General features: G+C 42.4%; 1 protein-coding gene across 1 annotated transcript in view; it reads left to right on the forward strand.

Moving 5' to 3' along the window:
- CCDC68 (coiled-coil domain containing 68) overlaps positions 1 to 8,301 on the forward strand; it is a 61,365-nt gene extending 53,064 nt beyond the window's left edge. Inside the window, exons 9-11 of the mRNA XM_077282482.1 lie at positions 2,349 to 2,432; positions 2,970 to 3,046; positions 7,674 to 8,301. Coding sequence (XP_077138597.1) covers positions 2,349 to 2,432; positions 2,970 to 3,046; positions 7,674 to 7,746 — 234 coding nt within the window. The 3' untranslated portion in view covers positions 7,747 to 8,301. The remainder of the gene's footprint in view (positions 1 to 2,348; positions 2,433 to 2,969; positions 3,047 to 7,673) is intronic.
- The last annotated feature ends 4,205 nt before the right edge of the window (positions 8,302 to 12,506 follow it).

Raw genomic sequence — 12,506 nt, forward strand, 5'->3', positions numbered from 1 at the left:
CTGAGCTCTGAACCTGCTCCTCCACAGGGAACACCCACTGAGCTCTGAACCTTCAGCTCCACAGGGAACACCCGCTGAGCTCTGAACCTGCTCCTCCACAGGGAACACCCACTGAGTTCTGAACCTGCAGCTCCACAGGGAACACCCGCTGAGCTCTGAACCTGCTCCTCCACAGGGAACACCCACTGAGTTCTGAACCTGCAGCTCCACAGGGAACACCCACTGAGCTTTGAACCTACAGCTCCACAAGGGAACACCCACTAAGTTCTGAACCTACAGCTCCACAGGGAACACCCACTGAGCTTTGAACCTACAGCTCCACAAGGGAACACCCACTAAGTTCTGAACCTGCAGCTCCACAGGTAACATCCCCTGAGCTCTAAACCTGAAGCTCCACAGGATATACCCACTGAGCTCTGAACCTGAAGCTCCACAGGGAACATCCACTGAGCTCTGAATCTGAAGCTCCACAGGGAACATCCACTAAGCTCTGGACCTGGAGCTCCACAGGAAACATCCACTGAGTTCTGAATCTGAAGCTCCACAGGGAACATCCACTGAGCTCTGAACCTGCAGCTCCACAGGATACACCCACTGAGCTCTGAACCTTCAGCTCCACAGGGAACACCCACTGAGTTCTGAACCTGCAGCTCCACAGGGAACACCCACTGAGCTCTGAACCTGGTCCTCCACAGGGAACACCCACTGAGCTCGGAACCTGCTCCTCCACAGGGAACACCCACTGAGCTCTGAACCTTCAGCTCCACAGGGAACACCCACTAAGTTCTGAACCTGCAGCTCCACAAGTAACATTCCCTGAGCTCTAAACCTGAAGCTCCACGGGATATACCCACTGAGCTCTGAACCCGAAGCTCCACATGGAGCATCCACTGAGCTCTGAATCTGAAGCTCCACAGGGAACATCCACTGAGCTCTGAACCTCAAGCTCCACAGGAAACATCCACTGAGCTCTGAACCTGCAGCTCCAGAGCGAACATCCACTGAGCTCTGAACCTGCAGCTCCACAGGGAACACCCACTGATCTCTGAACCTGCTCCTCTACAGGGAACACCCACTGAGCTCTGAACCTGCAGCTCCACAGGGAACACCCACTGATCTCTGAACCTGCTCCTCTACAGGGAACACCCACTGAGCTCTGAACCTGCAGCTCCACAGGGAACATCCCTTGAGCTCTAAACCTGAAGCTCCACAGGATATACCCACTGAGCTCTGAACCTGAAGCTCCACAGGGAACATCCACTGAGCTCTGAACCTGAAGCTCCACAGGGAACATCCACTGAGCTCTGAACCTGCAGATTCACATGGAACTTCCACTGAGCTCTGAACCTGCAGCTTTACATGGAACATCCACTGAGCTCTGAACCTGCAGCTCCACAGAGAACACCCACTGAGCTCTGAACTTGCAGCTTCACCTGGAACTCCCACTGAGCTCTAAACCTGCAGCTCCACAGGGAACACCCACTGAGATCTGAACCTGCAGCTCCACAGGGAAGACACACTGAGATCTGAACCTGCAGCTCTACAGGGAACACCCACTGAGATCTGAACCTGCAGCTCCACAGGGAACATCCACTGAGCTCTGAATCTGCAGCAGACAGGAAGAGCTGACATACAAATTGAAGAAGGGAATGAAAAGGCATTATCTGGTTCTTTCAAATTGATGATTAATCCTTAGTGTGGACTATCAATTTCAAGTTGGTGATGGTCCCATTCTCAATGCCCCCCATGAGCATCTGATTATAGGGGTTTTGAGTCTCATCCTTTTCAATCATATTTACCATTCACTTGAATGTGACATTGCTGTAGTAAAATGTGTTACCAGGTGCAACTTCTGCTACAGGTATGAAACTGCCCAGCGCACAGTGGAAGGGCAGGCATCATAGCCAGTTCATACAGCTGGTTGTCAGGGCTCCCAGTGTAATACTGGTGCATCAATGTCAGTCCTCAGTATGCTATGCTTTGTTTCTAGCTGTGGAGGGGGATGCTAATTAAGGACCCCCATCTCTTATCCAGAGCAGAGTGTGGCTGCAAAGAGCAGAGGGATGGAGCATGTGACGGCATTAAACGGATAGATCATTCATTTAAAAGGACTTCTTGTAACACTTCATTCCCCAGTGGTGGCGCTGTGGAATATTAAACATTTCCAGCACAGATCACAGGTGATCGCTGGGGATTCAGCAGCAGGACACCAAATGTGACCGTGTGATTCTATGGGTATCATTCTAACGTAAAGGGATGGTGCCAAGTGAATACCACCTTTAAATCAATTAATTATGTATTTTAAAAAGAAAAGTTCAATGCTTCTGTTTTCTTGCTGTATTTTCCAGAGTGAAGAACTGAAGGGCCGACTAAAAGAGCAGGATGTCACGATTGGGGAACTGAAGGAAAAAATTGATCTGCTCGAATGTCAGGTGAGCTAAAAAATATAGAGTGATACACTGTATATATAATTATATAGATATCTATATATTCTGGATTACAGGAAGATTAAAAGAATATTGAGATTTCATACATATCATGGAGGAAGCTTCTAATATGTACACGATTTGGTCACAAATGGGCAAATCCTGTTTGATTTTGGGTACTTTGGGGAGCGTGACTCAAACTTCTCATTTTTTACCAACCCACATGTCGGTAAGCGAGTGACTGTATCAGCCCAGAAATCTATTTTTTTGTGCCATTTTTATGCAAATCCTTTTTAGTTCCAAGAAATCTTGCCTTGTTCCAAAATCTCCCATATTACAAAAATTGTCGCTGAGATTTCCTGCCCCCACCACTAGAGGGCGAGCTGAACACGGCTATATACGGCTCCTATTGACCTGCATGAAGGTCACATAAAAATGTACCCCAGGTGGTGGAATCTGGGATTATTGGGATGTGCGATGAGCAGGACTGGAGAAGGAAAGGCTGCAAGTAGTGATTCCTGGAGGTTCTCTTTTTGTTTCTAGAACAAAGAATTGAAATACAAGGTGGAGCACTGGTCGTCCCCGAACAAATTCAAAGTATCCAAATCAACGACTGTGAAGTAAGCAATCTATATCCCCTATTGTTTTTTTATTTATTTGTATAATATAATTGTATGTATATACAGTACAGACCAAATGATTGGACACCTTCTCATTTAAAGATTTTTCTGCATTTTCATGACTATGAAAATTGTACATTCACACTGAAGGCATCAAAACTATGAATTAACACATGTGGAATTATATACTTAACAAAAAAGTGTGAAACAACTGAAATTATGTCTTATATTCTAGGTTCTTCAAAGTAGCCACCTTTTGCTTTGATGACTGCTTTGCACACTCTTGGCATTCTCTTGATGAGCTTCAAGATTTAGTCACCGGGAATGGTCTTCCAACAATCTTGAAGGAGTTCCCAGAGATGCTTAGCACTTGTTGGCCCTTTTGTCTTCACTCTGTGGTCCAGCTCACCCCAAACAATCTCGATTGGGTTCAGGTCTGGTGACTGTGGAGACCAGGTCATCTTGTGTAGCACCCCATCACTCTCCTTCTTGGTCAAATATCCCTTACACAGCCTGGAGGTGTGTTTGGGGTCATTGTCCTGTTGAAAAATAAATGATGGTCCAACTAAACGCAAACCGGATGGAATAGCATGCCGCTGCAAGATGCTGTGGTAGCCATGCTGGTTCAGTATGCCTTCAATTTTGAATAAATCCCCAATAGTGTCACCAGTAAAGCACCCCCACACCATCACACCTCCTCCTCCATGCTTCACGGTGGGAACCAGGCATGTAGAGTCCATCCGTTCACCTTTTCTGCGTCGCACGAAGACACAGTGGTTGGAACCAAAGATCTCCAATTTGGACTCATCAGACCAAATCACAGATTTCCACTGGTCTAATGTCCATTCCTTGTGTTCTTTAGCCCAAACAAGTCTCTTCTGCTTGTTGCCTGTCCTTAGCAGTGGTTTCCCAGCAGCTATTTTACCATGAAGGCCTGCTGCACAAAGTCTCCTCTTAACAGTTGTTGTAGAGATGTGTCTGCTGCTAGAACTCTGTGTGGCATTGACCTGGTCTCTAATCTGAGCTGCTGTTAACCTGCGATTTCTGAGGCTGGTGACAAGGGTAAACTTATCCTCAGAAGCAGAGGTGACTCTTGGTCTTCCTTTCCTGGGGCGGTCCTCATGTGAGACAGTTTATTTGTAGCGCTTGATGGTTTTTGCCACTGCACTTGGGGACACTTTCAAAGTTTTCCCAATTTTTCAGACTGACTGACCTTCATTTCTTAAAGTAATGATGGCCACTCGTTTTTCTTTACTTAGCTGCTTTTTTCTGGCCATAATACAATTTCTAACAGTCTATTCAGTAGGACTATCAGCTGTGTATCCACCAGACTTCTGCTCAACACAACTGATGGTCCCAATCCCCTTTATAAGGCAAGAAATCCCACTTATTAAACCTGACAGGGCACACCTGTGAAGTGAAAACCATTCCCGGTGACTACCTCTTGGAGCTCATCAAGAGAATGCCAAGAGTGTGCAAAGCAGTCATCAAAGCAAAAGGTGACTACTTTGAAGAACCTAGAATATAAGGCATAATTTCAGTTGTTTCACACTTTTTTGTTAAGTATATAATTCCACATGTGTTAATTCATAGTTTTGTTGCCTTCAGTGTGAATGTACAATTTTCATAGTCATGAAAATACAGAAAAATCTTTAAATGAGAAGGTGTGTCCTAACTTTTGGGCTGTATTGTATATATATTGTATTCCACTATATAAATGTATGTATATACTATACCTGTATATTTATATACTATATATATATATATATATATATATATATATATATATATATATACTGCTCAAAAAAATAAAGGGAACACTGAAATGACAGGTCCTAGATCTGAATTAATGAAATATTCTCATTGAATACTTTGTTCTGTACAAAGATGAATGTGCTGACAAACAAAATCACACAAAAATCATCAATGAAAATCAAATTTACTAACCAATGTAGACCTGGATTTTGAGTCACACACAAAATTTAAGTGAAATCTAACGTCCTTAAAACAAGTCAAAATGATGCTCAGTAGTGTGTGTGGCCTCCACATGCCTTTATGACCTCCCTACACTGCCTGGGCAAGCTCCTGATGAGGCGGTGGATGGTGTCCTGAGGGATCTCCTCCCAGACCTGGACTAAAGCATCTGCCAACTCCTGGACAGTCTGTGGTCCAACGGGACGTTGCTGGATGGTGCGAGACATGATGTCCCAGATGTGTTCAATCGGATTCAGGTCTGGGGAACGGGCGGGCCAGTCCATAGCTTCAATGCCTTCATAATGCAGGAACTGCTGACACACTCCAGCCACATGAGGTTTGGCATTGTCCTGCATTAGGAGGAACCCAGGGCCAACCGCACCAGCATATGCTCTCACAAGGGGTCTGAGGATCTCATCTCGGTACCTAATGGCAGTCAGGCTACCTCTGGTGAGCACACAGAGGGCTGTGCGGCCCTCCAAAGATATGCCAACCCACACCATTACTGACCCACTGCCAAACCTGTCATGCTAAAGGATGTTGCAGGCAGCAGATCGCTCTCCACGGCATCTCCAGACTCTGTCACATGTGCTCAGTGTGGACCTGCTTTCATCTGTGAAGAGCACAGGGCACCAGTGGCGAATTTGCCAATCCTGGTGTTCTGTGGCAAATGCCAAGCATCCTGCACGGTGTTGGGCTGTGAGCACAACCCCCATCTGTGGACGTCGGGCACTCAGACGATCCTCATGGAGTTGGTTTCTAACCGTTTGTGCAGACACATGCACATTTGTGGCCTGCTGGAGGTCATTTTGCAGGGCTCTGGCAGTGCTCCTCCTGTTCCTTCTTCCACAAAGGCTGAGGTAGTGGTCCTGCTGCTGGGTTGTTGCCCTCCTACGGCCCCCTCCACGTCTTCGGGTGTACTGGCCTGTCTCCTGGTAGCGCCTCCAGCCTCTGGACACTACGCTGACAGACACAGCAAACCTTCTTGCCACAGCTTGCATTGATGTGCCATCCTGGATGAGCTGCACTACCTGAGCCACTTGTGTGGGTTGTAGAGTCCGTCTCATGCTACCGCGAGTGTGAAAGCACAACCGACATTCAAAAGTGACCAAAACATCAGCCAGAAAGCATTGGACAGTTTGATTTCCCAGAAGTTTGATATACTTGGAGTTATATTCTGTTGTTTAAGTGTTCCCTTTATTTTTTTGAGCAGTGTATATAACAGAGTAGCCAGTCTGTACAGCGTCTTAAACTGTTTTCATGAACATTTAATCTTCTGTTCTTGTTTCCAGGCATGGGCAATATTACTTTCTCCTGAGTTAGGCGGTGCGTAAACCGCCGCTGCCTGACAATTGCTCTTTGGTTTGTGTGTTGTGCTCAGATGCAGGGGAGCATTTGCCTGCCAAGTGTATACTGCACTGTTTTATGCATGACCTAGTGCTTCAATAATGCATCAGATTGCATTTATTGGTACTGTCACTTTAAATGAGGCACTTCGATGGTGGACGCCAGAGCGTGTATATATCATACTTGCTAACTCCCCCCAATCATTCCGTAAATAACTAGACCCCCGAGAGTCCCGGAAGTGCAGGCAAACATCTGTGGAATGTTCTTGAGAGGTGTCGGAACACAGTGGTTCCAGAAGGTTTCTCCAGTGCACATAAAATATGGCGCAGCTATGGGAAAATGTTTACAGCTCAGAGTTTCCTCCTTTATAGGTGCCAAAAACTCTGGAGTTGGGTCAAAAACACAGAAGTGTAGCTAGTGTTTCCTGGGTGACTATCGTAGACATAGAACTTTCTCCCCGAGCTGCAAACTGGAACTAAAAAATATCAAAATGTCCCCAGTTAAACAGAAACTAAACTTTTATTTTTTTTTAATAATTTTGTCCTTTATGGAAAGTTATGAAACTTTGCAAATCACTTTATTAAGGACTTTATCTTCAGTCCTGTTAAAAAATGCATTTAAGTGGCTTCCAAACCCCGGATTTTCCCCAGTCTATTTGCTCCATTGGAGTACAGATGATGGCAGTGATCAATCATCTCCTGTCTCCTCCTCTGAGTGTTGTGCAAATTAGAACATTCTTCCTGCAGCAGCTTCTCCGCACTTAGTGAGACACAGGGGCTGAGCCGACCCATCACTGCCATCATCTGTACTCCAAATGTTCTGAAGAAGGTTGCGTAGACTGGAGAAAAGCCTGAAGCTTGATGTCACTTATATGCAATTTTTCTTGCAGTAATGAAGGTGAATTCCTTAAGAAAGTGATTTGCAAAGTTTCATAACTTTCTGTTCAAAGTTCTAAAAAAAATATATAAAATTAAAGTTTAGTTATTCTTTAAGTTTTGTTATGGAACCATCAAGCGCTGTGCCTCAGTTGAAGTTGAAACCGCCAAGCTCTGTGCCTACATTGGGAAACAAACAAGCTTGAGCCTATGTGCACAAAAGTAATAAAAGTTCACTTTCCGTGTGGTTTCAGTCCTGAGTGGGTAAGCCGTGGGAGCCAGGGTGAGTCAATTCACTGGGGGGGCAGACGTCTAACGGCTAAGGGGCTTGTGTGCCGAACGCCGCTCCACCTGCTGCCGGTTGCTTTGCTGCATGCTGCCATTTACTACTGATCCCTCTCTGATAATTGTGAATTCTGCTCATTTTGCAGCGAGTACATGCTGGGCACCTTGTCTCCATACTTCATGCTACTGAGAAACAAGAACATCCCCGAAAGTAGCTGATGCCGACCATTGGAGGACGTTCAACCCACGCCTGGTGGATTCCGCCAAGCACAGTGACGACATTTCACGGGGATCGGATCCCGTCACCTGTTGTTTTAGTATTATTTAAAGAGACAGTCTGCATTATAAAAAAAAAAAACATTTTCAAATACCCTATCAGGGAATTATGACTTAATAGAGAAGAGTCCTTTGTTAGGAAATCTCTTTCATCAGTCAGAGCAGACTTAAGACACAATCTTTCTGGAGGACCCAGCCTATCGATTTCAATAAGAATTGTGTAATGCTTCTTATCCCCTGCGGAGGCGCTGCTTGATAATCGAACACTTGCTGCCTGATCACAACTGATCGCTGGGGATCTCACGAGAGAAAAAAAACTTTCATTTGGTCATTTTTAGTGGCCTGTTCTATCATTTACATAAACTTTCCAAAACCCTTTAATCTTCCTGCTGATTTTATGATCATGAAAGATGGAACCAAACGTTTATTTATTAATTTATTTTTCAATTTTGCCCTGCATGAGAAGTTATGAAAATCACTTTATTAAGGGACTTGCTTATAAAAAAAAAATATTTTACCTAGTCTAGTCACCTACCTCAGCTGCAATGATATCTCTATGAACTCCTTTGGAGTACAGACAATTGCAGTGAGTGATATCAGTATGTAATCCTTTGGAGTACAGATGATTGCAGTGATCGATATCAGTATGTAATCCTTTGGAGTACTGACAATTGCAGTGAGCGATATCAGTATGAACTCCTTTTGAGTACAGACAATTGCAGTGAGCGATATCAGTATGCAATCCTTTGGAGTACAGATGATTGCAGTGATCGATATCAGTATGTAATCCTTTGGAGTACTGACAATTGCAGTGAGCGATATCAGTATGAACTCCTTTGGAGTACAGACAATTGCAGTGAGCAATATCAGTATGTAATCCTTTGGAGTACAGATGATTGCAGTGATCGATATCAGTATGTAATCCTTTGGAGTACTGACAATTGCAGTGAGCGATATCAGTATGAACTCCTTTTGAGTACAGACAATTGCAGTGAGCGATATCAGTATGCAATCCTTTGTAGTGCAGACAATTGCAGTGAGCGATATCAGTATGTACTCCTTAGGAGTACAGACAATTGCAGTGAGCAATATCAGTATGCACTCCTTAGGAGTACAGAGAATTGCAGTGAGCGATATCAGTATGTACTCCTTAGGAGTACAGATGATTGCAGTGATCGATATCATTATGTACTCCTTAGGAGTACAGACAATTGCAGTGAGCGATATCAGTATGTACTCCTTAGGAGTACAGACAATTGCAGTGAGCGATATCAGTATGTACTCCTTAGGAGTACAGAGAATTGCAGTGAGCGATATCAGTATGTACTCCTTAGGAGTACAGATGATTGCAGTGATCGATATCAGTATGTAATCCTTTGGAGTACAGATGATTGCAGTGATCGATATCAGTATGTACTCCTTAGGAGTACAGATGATTGCAGTGATCGATATCAGTATGTACTCCTTAGGAGTACAGATGATTGCAGTGATCGGTCGGCTCCTTTCTCCTCCTCTGAGTGTTCTGCTTTTCAGAACAATCTCTTGCAGCAGCTTATCCCCAGATGTAGTGACACACAGCGGCAAGGCTGACCCATCACTGCCATCATCTGTACTCTAAATGTTCTAAAATCAATGCAGCTGAACTAAGGCAAATAAGGGGTTTGGAAAACACTTACATGCATTTTTTTTTACAAAAATGAAGACAAATCCTTAATAAAGTGGTTTTCAAAGTTTGATAACTTTCCATACTGGACAAAATTAATTTAAAAGTTTAGTTACTCTTTAAAAAGTATGAATATTTATTTGCAAGATCTTCTTTTTCTCAATGCAGCTTAGTTTGTAGTTTACAATCACTCCACTTCCCATACACTTCTGGGATTATACTCATACACATCTTGCAACCTGGAGCTGCAGTGTAAAGCATGGTGGAGAGCAGCAACCTGAACCTGTACTAGGAGGTGTATTTTAGATTATCTCCAACTTGAAAATCATTGTTACAGTGGGTAAGACGAAAGACTGTTCTTGTATGGTATGCCTACCCCTCCTCATATCTGTATGGCATAACCAGGTGTATATTACTTTCCATTCACTCTCACTTTGTAACATTGTTTCACATTTCTGTACAAATCCTTTAAGCCACGCCTCTATTCCACTCCCAAAGTCACCCTTATATATTTATGCAAATTACCATAAACCCCAGCCATTGTTTTACATGGAATGATCTGTAGCTTAGGCCTGATGGGCATTTCATTAATTTATTAATATGGCATTAATAAAGGCCTGAAGCTGAACTGTTTTTGATAATACAAAGAGAATATTTTTTGTAACATGGAACATTTCTTCTAAAATTCAACTAAAGCCACAGAGCTGTACTGCCACGAAGTCTCATAATGTAAGTCATAATGAAGACATTTCCAAATCTGTATGAATTTTACACAAATATGATTAATAAGGCAGACGGTAGGAGATGGGGAAAAACTGGCTTGAGTTCTGCCGAAGTTCCTTCCATCTTCTTTACCCTTAGTTTAGAAAATTAAAATGAAGATATAAGTAATCAGTGGCAGACGATAATGAAAAACTGGTTTGGGTTCTGCCGGGCCTCCTTGTATCTTCACTTTAATTTTCTAAACTAAGGGTAAAGCGGAAACAAGTAAATCTGTGTCAGACTGGTTGCTATAGAGTGTAGTGTCTGTCAACTTCAAATGTATTGATAAGAATAGAAAAATCTGATTACTAGGGCAGTATGAGATGAAGGAAGCCTGATTGGATTTTGGCCAGGCCTCCTTTACCCCCCAGTTCAATATTTTGGCCGAGACTCCTTGTAATGCAGTGTTTGACAACTTCAAAAAAGTTTTGGTAAGGATAGAAAAATCTGATTAGTAGGGCAAGCAGTAGGAGACAAAGAAAACTAGTTTGAGTAATTTCAAGCCTCCTTGTATCTTTTTTTTTGCCCTAGGAAAGTGAAATGAAGATCTAAGTAATCTGCGGCAGACTGGTGACTAGGGAATGCAGTGCTTGACAGCTTCAAAAGTTGTGATAAGAATTTTAAAAAAAATCTGATTAATAGGGCAGACATTAGAAGATTCAATGGTTTGTTACAAAGTACCGACGGTACTTGTTTAGCCTTTGCTGAAGATACAGATATTCCAAGGCAGACTGGTTGCTATGGAAATGGAATGTGCAGGTAAGAGTAGAGAATTCAAAAGCGATTGTAAGAACAGAAATATCTGGTTAATAGGGCCGGCAGTAGAAAGATAAAGGTGGTCTAATTTCCGCCGATTCTCATTATCTCTTCATTTTAATTATCTAAACTAACGGTAAAGAAGATATAAACGATAATCTGTGACAGACTGATTTCTAGGGAGTGTAGTGACTGTCAACTTCAAAAATCTGATTACTAGGTCAGTATGAGTTGAAGAAATCCTGCCTGGACTTCTTCCAGACCTCCTGGGCTCTTCTTTGTCTCCCAGTTCAGTATATTAAGATGAAGAACTAAGTAGACCATGCCAGACTGGTCGCTATGGAAGGCAGTGCTTGACAGCTTCAAAAGTTTTGGTAATGATTAGAAGATCTGATTAATAGAGCAGACAGTAGAAGGCAAAGAAAAAACAATATGAGTTCTTCCAAGCCTCCGTGTATTTTTATTTTGCCCTTACTAAAGTAAAATGAAGCTCTAAGTACTAAGTGGCAGACGGGTGACTAGGGGATGCAGTGCTTGACAGCTTCAAAAGTTGTGGTAAGAATGGAAAAAAATCTGATTGATAGGGCCGTGTGAGATGGGAAAGGACCTTGAATAATTCCAGTCAAAATCAAGACAATTTGCTAAAAAATAGCAACCCGCTGCAGATAGGCCACAACTTGAATTGTTAATCAGATTTTGTTTTTTTTAAATATATACCGTACATTTTATAGTATTATTTGGTGTGTTTTTTTTTATTTTTATATCTGGATGACTTGCTAGATATATTCTCTAGGGCTTGATCAAACCAGTAGTAATGTTGTTGTTAATTAATCAACAGATAGAATAAGAAGAATTTAGCAAAAAGTTAAATATAAGCCAGTGCCATTTTGGGACTTTTTATGTTTTTGTAATTTTTTTTAAAGGAACAGCACTAATACATTTTATATTTCGAGAACAGCTGTGATTTTTACACACCACATCCAGCACGCAAATCCTATTTTTTGCTTGGCAATAAATATTGGTGGGTTAAAGGATACGAGCAATATTTTCGGCAACAATATATATTTTTTTTTACTGAAATTTATGTACAGTACAGACCAAAAGTTTGGACACACCTTCTCATTTTAAAGATTTTTCTGTATTTTCATGACTATGAAAATTGTACATTCACACTGAAGGCATCAAAACTATGAATTAACACAATATGGACTATGGACATGCAGGGTGAAAAAAGCCTACAAAAAGCAAATAGCACAAAATATTTAATATAACCCAATTGCAAACATCATTTTGGGCCCAAAATACATGCATTTAAGTAACTAAAATTCCCCTGAGGGTGTCCATATCCTTTAAAGACTTAAGATCATTCATTACTCAGTGTGTGCTCTCAGTCGTCAATGCCGCTATTGAACGTTATCTGTGAAACTTAATTTTAATTACTTTTCTAGCTAAATATTAGGTGCAACGAAAGGCTGAATTTTGATTGCCATCTAGTGGCCACAATTGATACTACAGGAACAGT

The sequence above is a fragment of the Ranitomeya variabilis genome, chromosome 1 (genome assembly GCF_051348905.1).
Source record: "Ranitomeya variabilis isolate aRanVar5 chromosome 1, aRanVar5.hap1, whole genome shotgun sequence".
NCBI classification, from domain to species: Eukaryota; Metazoa; Chordata; class Amphibia; order Anura; family Dendrobatidae; genus Ranitomeya; species Ranitomeya variabilis.